Source organism: Oncorhynchus clarkii, chromosome 7 (assembly GCF_045791955.1).
Source record: "Oncorhynchus clarkii lewisi isolate Uvic-CL-2024 chromosome 7, UVic_Ocla_1.0, whole genome shotgun sequence".
Classification (NCBI taxonomy): Eukaryota; Metazoa; Chordata; class Actinopteri; order Salmoniformes; family Salmonidae; genus Oncorhynchus; species Oncorhynchus clarkii.
The window spans coordinates 17,574,834-17,585,825 of NC_092153.1; the positions used below are offsets into that span (position 1 = coordinate 17,574,834).

The 10,992-nt window shown below is 46.2% G+C and overlaps 1 protein-coding gene across 1 annotated transcript in view; it reads left to right on the forward strand.

Annotated features, from left to right (window-relative positions):
- The window catches only part of LOC139414134 (fidgetin-like), a 33,722-nt gene extending 23,616 nt beyond the window's left edge, over positions 1–10,106 (forward strand). The window contains exon 3 of the mRNA XM_071162015.1: positions 7,918–10,106. Within this exon, the coding sequence (XP_071018116.1) occupies positions 7,918–10,106 (2,189 nt within the window). The remainder of the gene's footprint in view (positions 1–7,917) is intronic.
- Positions 10,107–10,992: the final 886 nt, after the last annotated feature.

Below are 10,992 nucleotides of genomic sequence, written 5' to 3' on the forward strand. Positions count from 1 at the left end.
AAGTCCTGGACTACGCCACCAGGAGGATCCCATCACCTCTAAGAGGTTTAGAATATATGTAGATGAGGTCCCTCAGCAGTGGCTTACTGTTTTAAATGAGCCCTGTTTTTTCTACCGTCCTGAGTGTCAGCACATTCTGGGGACGTATTAGGACATGTCCATGCTTGTTAAGGTGAATCTGCAGGATTGCAGTTTGTGTGTGTTCGTGTGTGTGGAAGGTGTTGGAGATGAGGGAGGAGTAAGAGGGGGGAGTCATTATGTTGGCTAACAGCGGTGAAAGACATTGTCGGTGTTAACACTGGGTTAAAATTATGTCTCAGTGGGCTACAGGCCCGGTGTGTGTTTATGTATGTGTGTGCTGTGTCTTTGAGAGTGCCATCGTGGGTATAACCGGGTGATTAGGCACGGTGCGCCAGTCACAGGAAATGGACTGTCTGAATGACAGGCCCGACTGCATTAAAGATGAATGGCGAGGCGCTAGGGCGTTAGCGTCCCCGTGTCGCCGCGGCGGCGGCTTAGAGCTCACTCTGAATATCTCTCAATTTCCTCCCTGACTGACACGTGAAGCCATGCACAATTTCCTTGATCCGGAGCATTTGTTTAACTGCGCTCTCCGTTTAACCCAGAGATCTGATAGTAGGTCTAGTAAAAGGCAATTTATCCCGTGTCAATTTATTATACAGCTCGGGGGAAAGTGTCACTATATTTGCCTAGGTAGATTTGTTTGTGCTCAATGGAGTAATCAAAAGTGTCTGTATTGTCATGTATCTGTATTGTCATGTGTCTGTATTGTCATGTGTCTGTATTGACATGTGTCTGTATTGTCATGTGTCTGTATTGTCATGTGTCTGTATTGTCATGTGTCTGTATTGACATGTGTCTGTATTGACATGGGTCTGTATTGACATGTGTCTGTATTGACATGTGTCTGTATTGTCATGGACTCTTCAAAACATTAGCTCACTTTTAAGGTCTGAAAACATCTGGCAAACTGTTACTGGAGAGTGAACTATCACTTTAACTATCCCTGAAAACATCTGGCAAACTTTTACTGGAGAGTGAACTATCACTTGAACTATCCCTGAAAACATCTGGCAAACTGTTACTGGAGAGTGAACTATCACTTTAACTATCCCTGAAAACATCTGGCAAACTTTTACTGGAGAGTGAACTATCACTTGAACTATCCCTGAAAACATCTGGCAAACTGTTACTGGAGAGTGAACTATCACTTTAACTATCCCTGAAAACATCTGGCAAACTGTTACTGGAGAGTGAACTATCACTTGAACTATCCCTGAAAACATCTGGCAAACTGTTACTGGAGAGTGAACTATCACTTGAACTATCCCTGAAAACATCTGGCAAACTGTTACTGGAGAGTGAACTATCACTTGAACTATCCCTGAAAACATCTGGCAAACTGTTACTGGAGAGTGAACTATCACTTGAACTATCCCTGAAAACATCTGGCACACTGTTACTGGAGAGTGAACTATCACTTGAACTATCCCTGAAAACATCTGGCAAACTGTTACTGGAGAGTGAACTATCACTTGAACTATCCCTGAAAACATCTGGCAAAGTGTTACTGGAGAGTGAACTATCACTTGAACAATCCCTGAAAACATCTGGCAAACTGTTACTGGAGAGTGAACTATCACTTTAACTATCCCTGAAAACATCTGGCAAACTGTTACTGGAGAGTGAACTATCACTTTAACTATCCCTGAAAACATCTGGCAAACTGTTACTGGACAGTGAACTATCACTTTAACTATCCCTGAAAACGGGCGGGTTATAGTTTCAAGAGCAAATCCATGAGGATGAGGGATCACCAAATTAATAGTAATATTTAAAGGATATCTGTTGGATTTTCTAAAATGACGTGTCACTCAGAATTTCCAGAATTCCAGTTGGTGTTATAATGTTTTTTAATATAAAATCTAATTTTGGTTGATGACAGTTTATCTTTTGTGTCTGTATTGTCATGTGTCTGTATTGAAAGTGGAAAGTCACTGCTCGCTGTCTGCACTTTTAACTCGCTCTGCTTTTGTGGTTGTTGTTTCCCCTCAGTCTAGTTGTTGTCATGGTAGGCCACCGAACAGCGGTTGGGCTTCAAAGGCTGCAACCCTTGGTTTTTGTTTATCTTTACAGTTTCAGAGGAAATGTGTGTGTGTGTGTGGGGGGGGGGGTCTTTGCTTAAACTGTGGGGGTTCGTAACTAATTGGTCAGGCTTTGGGTTCAAGCTATTTTATTTTAATTTTGTTTTATATATATTTCTGTTTTGGAAGGGATCTGTGGAGTGACAGATAATATTTTTGGGATGAAATGATCTGATCCTCAGACATTGGAATTTAAACATTCACGCGAGGTGTTTCAGCTCCATCTTCTCAGACACAAAGTACCTATTTAAATCTGCATTTACATACCAACAGAAGAGAAACAAATAGTTCAAATATAACTTCATTTGTTTCTGTCGTCTTTGAGGTTGAACCCCAGACTCCCAAGTCCTCGCTTTCTCTTCCGTTTCAAGCTCTATAAACAGGCAGCTTGATTCTAAGTGGAGTTTTCTGCCTGACAATCTATTGTATACAGGTACCCACATTTCTGAACAGCACTATGAGTAGTAGTGGGCCACCACACAATAGTTACCTTCATTAGAAGTACACAAGCGTTTAGGAATCCAGATGACAACATTGATGCAATGTTATGGTTGGGTCATACACTAAGAGTCAAACTGTAACTTCTTAGCTTAGGGACCTGACATCAGTATTTGTAAGTGCAGCGGTTCAATCAATTAACCAAAACACTGAAGCAATTTTGATTGCAGTGTCTGACACTCATTCACGACTAATTACTTAATTAATTGCATTTTAGAGGGCTTAATCACATTATTTTACACGGCAGGTAGCGTGCCAATACGGCATCGCCACTGGCTTAGTAACAGTGTCAATGTGGCAGCCTCATTAACAAGGTGACGCACACACACACACGCACGTACACACACACACACACACAATATCTCGCTGAATTCGAGGTTAAATGATGCCCTCTGCTCTATTTCAGTAATTGCTGTGACCATTTCCTCATGAAATTTAATTGGTCTCTAATTCTCATTTGATGAAGTTAGATCACTTGTCAATCAGTTGCTGCCACAAATTCAGTCTTTCACCACATTTCATTTCAAAACTCGCCGCCGAACATGTTCTGAATATATTGCGGCATAACTTGTTTGGCGTGCATAGTACGAGATGACTCGTCGGAAGAGAAGGATCTTTGGATGTGTGTTTGTTCACGTCTGTCTCTGTAAACGCATGGGTCTGAATTATGACAGGGCTGAAATAGTCGCTCACACACTACACTCTCTGTGCAGAATCACACAGCAGACGGACTTCAAAGAGCTCATTAGTGCTTTCTAAAGACCTGTTTACTCCACACACACAGACACACACGCACGCATACACACACACACACCCCTTTCTAATATGCAGCCGCGTTGATGCCAATGTCCAGAAGCAGAAATGAGTTTGATTAGACCTTCTATATGACAGACAGAAAGGACACAGACATGCCTTGATGCTCTCTGGACGTATCCAGATGTTGTTGGATGTTGTTGCAGATGAGTGCATTAATGCTCGGCCAGACTCACACACTCTCACTCTCTCTCAGAGAGCGCACACACACACACACACACACACACACACAGATCCTGATCAAAGTCTAGTTGCTCTTGACAATTTTGCTACACGGTCATTCATGGTGATCCATATTCTTGCATTGGATGTTAATATTAAGAATGTTTTCAATTAGAGTGGCATAATAGTTTTTCTAAGATTAGAGATGTGTGTATTCCATGTTTTAACCATCACGTAGACTACAACGCATGATTCAAGTGCCAGTCTTAGGGCCTGTTCCATGTCTTTATGGAAGTGCATGAGGTTCAAAGAGTTGAGTTCAAACTCATATGCCCTCATCTGAATAACAGGAGAGTAATCAGTGTTACCTGATTTAAATAGTGCAAGTTATCATTTGGCCCTCATTTGCATAGTGGAGGTAATCACTCTGGGTGCGTCTCAAATAGGACCCTATTCCCTATATATTGCACCTCTGGACCAGGGCCTATAGGGCTATGGTCAAAAGTAGTGCACCGTGTAGGGAATAGGACACCATTGAGACGCATGCTGTGGCTTTACATTAACCCCCTGATTGGAGAGATGAAGGCACTGATGGAGCCTGACACGTCTCTTAGAAGTGTTGGCTTTATTGATGATGGAATTATAAAGATTCCATGTTTTCTAAATGGATTTAAATAAGATAGGAGTGATTGAGGTTTTCTATGTTAATATTACGGTGATAAAAGGGAGGTTAGGTGGTTGTTTTAAGTGGGCTGGAATTTGGAAGATGTGTTTTATTTTTTTACTGCGTAGAAGGTCGTGTGGGTGTGTATTTATTTGTGTGTGTGTGTGTGCTTGAATCCGTTGGCACTGCATACCCTCTCTCTCACCCTCTATTTCCCCTATAGCTTCTCTCTCTCCCTTTGTCCCTCTCCCCCTCTGTCATCCCCCCTCTCTTTCCCTCCTTCCCTCCTGTGTGTTTCTCTCCATTGACATGCTGGCAGCTGAACCGTGGTCCCCAGAGCAAGGCCCAGTACACAGTACTAGGAGTCAGACTGTGAATTCTCCAACACGGGCAGGGAGGAGGGAGGGAGGGAGGCATCTCTAGTTAATAATGACACTGTGAGGGGAGAGACTAGCTAGCACTCCAAGGAGAGAGACCATACTGCTGTGAAGAGAGAGAAAGAGAGAGATGTTGTTTGGGTAGACCAGGTTATTGTGAGAGAGATACAAGAAGATATACTGTTGTGTTGAAATATTTAAAAGAGAGATACTATATTTTTAAGAGAGTACAGAAGGGTCTTTATCCCACCCAAACTGTTACTACCATAACCTCTGAACTACTTAATACTCTGCTATCGACAATTGAAATGATCATTCTTCCAATAAATTATATTTACCCCAAAAATTGAAATGCCATCGAAGTATTATAGAGCTTTGGACAAATATTGCAGCTATCGTATATTGGGGAAGTTGGGAGGTTTTTGAACCTCACAATTAGTGTAAAGGATGTGAGAAATACTGCAATAACCACCCACATAGCTATCGGGTGTAATGTCTTGCTGGGTACAAGACATAACCTTCTCCATTAGCTAACCATGACAAATATTATTATGAACCGGAAAATCACAGAGTTGAGAAGAATATTTTCTGCTGTTGCTTTTTTAAATGTAAATGTATTTAAATCCGGATGCATTATGTTTTAGAGTTCTCAAATGACCTGCATTGGCAAATGAATACCTTTTTGTTTTTAACTCCCATCCTTACCTAAACTTCAACTTTTTTTTACATTTTGGCAATTAGTTCACTTCTGTGTCCAACCTCTAAGCCCAAAATATGCGTTGAGTATATCCAAACACATTTAACTTTTTTTACAAAACAAGAAAATAATACAGATGCTATATGATTAATTATCAATGACAACAATTATTCCCATCATGCAGCAGTTATTTTTCAGAAACCACTGTCAATGAAACGTCATGTCAATGAAACACACCACACTGTTCCGTTATATTAGCTGACTGCTGTTTTATTGATCAATTTGATCCAGGCTGAAGTATTTCCAAGCCCTTTCTCTCCGTCGAGGTTCATATAGTCATTACAATAAGGAGCGTGACATGCGTGCCAGCCCCGGCAAGACTCCCCTCGGCTAAAACCTTGTAAATGAACACAATTAGCAAATCGTCATCCTGCTAATTAGCTGCTGGTGTCTGGCGAGACGTCTGGGAGAGAGAATCAGAGAGGAGTCTGGGGGATTTCCCCCGCTCTATTACCAAGCAAACACCATGCTATGCTGACACGCCGAACGTACTGGAGATGTGTGTTTGTGAATATGTGTGTGTGTGTGTGTGTGTGTTCACGCCAGTTCCACTTAAAAAACCCAAAAGGAACGTCCGTGGTACGGTAATTGTAAGGCATACAGTGCTTAAAGGGCCTCCGACAGTGGATTCATAAGACATGCTACTGAGACTGAAGAAAGGACAGAGGATGGTCATAAATGATCCTCATAATCCGCTGTGTGTTAAATCAAATCAAACAGAGTCCGATCTGAGAGGAGGCTCCTACGACGATGTGGGTCTGGCCTTTGATAGCACCATGCTTTGATAGTGAGATGACTGTGTGTGTGTGTGTGTGTGTGTGTGTGTGTGTGTGTGTGTGTGTGTGTGTGTGTGTGTGTGTGTGTGTGTTTATTTGCAGATAGTCTTCGGGGATTATATAAAATAGTGGCTCTTGAGCCTCAGAGGCAACAAAGGGAGCTAGGTGACTGAAGTGTGTGTGAGATGTAGCGAACGAGCCAGAGGAGGGGGGGGGTGAGGACAAAGATGGGAGGGGGTAATGAGAGAGGGTGGACAGGGAAAAGGTGCGAGAGAGAAAGGGAAAGAGAAAGGTAGGAGAAAATGGTGATGGTAAGGCAGAGAGAGAAAGAGAGGTGACGGGGTGGAGGTGCAGTCCGGCACTGTGCGGTGGATAGCGGAGGCCTCATACACAGGGTGTTGTAATTCATAGCCAGCTGTGGCTCTGGTGTGTGTGTGTGTGTGTATTGATGAAAGCAGCAGAACACTGACGACGGGGGGAGATTGCTTTGCTGCACTAGGCGAGGCGCGCTCTGAAACCATCTCCGGCCGCCTGAGATGAGAGAGGGATTATGGAGTGACCTGCCTTGTCTGTGTCATATTGTTCTGTGCAGGGTGCATTATTTTGTCCTAACCTGGTAGCGACCAGCCCGGTCCCAAGGCAGAGAGGCGGTGTCCTTCATGTGATCTGTCAGTACTCGTGTCATATTTACCATCCGTATTCCTAGAAACAAAAGAACTGCGTGAGGCCGAAAAGAATCAGACGACTTAAATGTCAAGAATGTTCGTTAGTTAGACATTTTCATGAATGTAATATTTTACGTTTATTAAAGTTGCACTATGCAGAAATCGCTCTGCCATTTCCTGGCTGCAAAAATTCTAATAGTTTGCCTAATTTCAGTTTATGTGACAAAACAAGCAGGTAGTGATGAGAATCATTGTACCATCTAAACTGCTGTGTAATATATTTTTCATAACCAAAATATTGTATTTTTAGCTGTTTGAAGCTGGTGAACAAAACCGAAAGTAAAAGACACAAAAACTAAGCTTATGAACAGAAAGCATGAAAATAGCGCACATAGAACAGATTTACCGCTTCTTAGACTTTCAATGAGAATGACAGATCTATAAAATACATTTCTATGTGAATTTGGTCGGGTCGCCCAAAATGTTACATATTGCCGCTTTAAGCCGTTCACTAAATGAAACTGATTGTCGTCAAAAATAAAATATACAATTATTATTCACAGTAATTATTATTCAATATACAGTAGCACGTAATGTAAAATTTAATTAAACTAGAACACATTTTGCTCAGTAGTACATTAGTCATCATGGATGTTAATTATTGATCATGATGTGTGAATCATGTCATAAATGACCCACTGTATAACCTCATAAATGACCCATTGTTTAACCTCCGCGCTCAGATTCATATACACATTCATGAGTTGTATTCTCGATTTTATATTGAAGAAATGGCAGCAGTGAATCTCCATGATTAAGCAAAATACAGTGCGTACTATCATAAGCATGACAGTGTTTGATCACTCCCAATAAACTGTCATCACATCACAGCCATTATAATCAATCCGTTGACAGCAGAGCGAAGACCAATTGACAGAGAGCCTAAGTGAAGAGATGCTGAATTTTGAGTGGCTGTACCTTTTCTTATAAATAAGACCATCCTAACTGTCCTGTCTGTCTCTATGCTCTTGCCGTTGCAGGCCTAAAGATGCAGTGGACCCCAGAGCACGCGCAGTGGGCGGAGCAGCACTTTGACATCACCTCCACCACGCGCTCGCCGGCCCACAAGGCCGAGGCTTACCGGGGTCACCTGCAGCGCGGCAGCAGCACATACCAGTACGCCTGGGCCAATGACGACATTTCTGCGCTCACCGCCTCCAACCTGCTCAAAAAGTACGCTGAGAAGTACTCTGGCATCCTGGAGATGCCCAGTGAGAGGGCCCTGCTGAACTCCTACGCCGAGGCTGGGATGAACGGCAGGAAAGGGGAGGGCGAGGCCTGGCAGGAGGGGGTCTACTGCGTCCCCGAGGGGATGTCTATGAGGAAAGGAGGGGTGGCGGCGGAGGTGGCTGGTATGTGCAGCTCTCCGTCCCCGAGCCTGGCCTCCAGTGGCCTAACAGAGCCTGGTTACTCCAGCAGCAGCTGTGGTAGTCACACCGCCACGGCCCTCCACTCCTCTGCAGGCTCCTCTCAGGAATACGGCCCCAGCTACAGTGGCTCCTACCTGGGCTACAGCTCCCAGGTCACCACCTCCCCGCTTCACAGCTCCGGTCTCTTGCAGCCCCCTCCTCCGCCCCCCCACCCCTCCCTGGTCCCGACCTACAATGGGGGATCCTCCAACCTCTCTGGCTACAATTACCCACATGCCGGGTACCCCTCCCAGAGCTCTGTGGGGCCAGGCTACAGCCCCGGGGGAGCCCCCCCTCCATCCTCCTACCTACCGTCAGGGATCGCCGCTCCCACCCCCCTGCCCCCCTCCTCCACACTCCCCGGGTACCCCTACCAGTCGCACAACCTCGGCCCCATCGCGCCCACGCCTCTGAATGGCAGCTCGTCCAACTCTCTGAAGAGAAAAGCCTTCTACATGACAGGGCAAGGAGAGATGGACTCCACTTATGGAAATTTTGTCTATGGCCAGGCGCGCAGCTCCGCAGAGAGTCCCATGTACAGGGTACCGGACAGCAGCATCTCAAATGCGGGCGGAGGGAACAGTTTTGACAGGATCGCTGACAAGTCATCTTTGCCGTTTAATCCCCACAAGCAGCCCATGGCCTCTGAGCAGTCTGCAGGCGGAGCACTCACCCCTCCATCCTATGCCTCCACCCTGGGTGGCTCGCGCTCGGCCGACTCCCTGGGCAGCTTCACCTCTCCCTCCCTAAGCGACCAAGGGGACGAGCACCGCGTGCACCTCTCCCACCTCTCCCTGACGGGGGCGACCTCATCCTCCCGGCCCGCTGAGGAGCAGCTGAAGAGCAGTGACCCCCACCTCCTGGACATGGTGACCTCTGAGATCCTGCAGCAGGGACCCCCGGTGGACTGGAGTGACATTGCAGGTCTGGAGCTGGCCAAGGCCACTCTGAAGGAGGAGGTTCTCTGGCCCATGCTACGTCCAGACATGTTCAGGGGCCTAGGTTCGGCCCCGAGGTGCATTCTACTGTTTGGTCCCAGAGGGACGGGCCGGACGTTGCTGGGCCGCTGCATGGCCAGCCAGCTGGGGGCGCCCTTCCTGCAGCTCAGAGGCTCCACCTTGGCCACCAAGTGGCTGGCAGAAGGTGACAAGATCCTGCAGGCCTCCTTCCTGGTGGCGCGCTGCCGCCAGCCCTCAGTGCTGTTCATCAGCGACGTGGACATGCTGCTGTCGGCCCAGCTCAACAACGAGAGCCCCGTTCACCGGCTCAAGGCCGAGCTCCTAGCCCAGCTTGATGCGTTGCTCCTTGGGCCGGCGGATGACTCCAACAACCACGTCCTGGTGGTCTGCTCCACCAGCAAGCCCCAGGACATGGACGAGGGGCTGCGACGGTACTTTGGCCGGCGGGTCCTGGTGCCGCTGCCGGACGGTTCGTCCCGCCACCGCATGCTGAGCCAGCTGCTGTCCCAGTCCCAGCGCAAGTACTGCCTCAGTGAGGAGGAGCTGGTGCTGCTGGTCCAGCGCACCGAGGGCTTCTCCGGCCTGGACGTGGCAAGGCTGTGCCAGGAGGCCCTGGTGAGCATGCTGCACACCTCCTCCCAAGGCCTGGACCTCTCGGTGAGCATCATGCCCACGGGCCAGATGCGACCCCTCACCTACCAGGACTTTGACAGTGTTTTTTGCAAATTCCAGCCCAGTATATCGCAGAAAGAGATCGACACGTACACCGAGTGGAACAAAATGTTTGGGTGCAGTCAGTGAACCTCGTGGGGTGGGGGGAGTCCTCAAGAAAGAGGCGTTGGGAATTCTTTGACCTGGCTGTGGTGCTAACCAGAGAGGAAGTCACACAAGAGGGGCGACGTAACCCCCCCACACATGAGACCTGACACCAGAGGTGGAGAAACATCAAGAGACTTGGTTGGAGTGATACCTGATGGTTTGGCAGGTAACGAGCAGAGATTTCATTAGGATGCTTGACACTGCTAAAGCCAGGCATTGTTTACACATTTTGAAGGGGTCAACTTGAGACAGAGGAGGACCCTGTGTGTATATATATATATATACCTTTGTTGTTGTCTCCTAAAATGTAGTTGGCTAACCAAGTGCCTGTAGTGGTGCTTTCTAAATTCTAATTTCTTTTTTTATGTATAATGATTTCGTTTGCCTCACAATCTACATTAATGGCATGTGCTGATATTAAGAGCTTTAAACTTCAACAGCGAGATTAAAATTAGAGTGGCGGTTGCCAATGGAGATGGTCAATGTTTTTCTCCTGCCATTTCACCAAGTATCAACAGTATTCCTCAGGGGGTGACAGTAATCTGGACCCCCGATCCATACACTTCATCTCTTTTGATCCTCTGTCTGCAAAAAAAACTCAGGAAAGTGTTTGTGAATTGTACAGTACCTCAACGACATCACCACACATAAGCACTATGATCCTCTGAGAGTATTAAGACCAGGATTTTTGTCATTTATATAATATCTAGAGAAACAGTGTTAGGTTTACCTCAAACCTTCTAGGCGAGACGGTCAAGGAGATGAAAATGAATGTAACCAGGTTTAGTTCTGGAACGACGGGACAAATAAGTCAATATGGAGGTGCTTAAAGTGAAGAATTTGGTGATGAGTTCCGTTTCCATGTTAA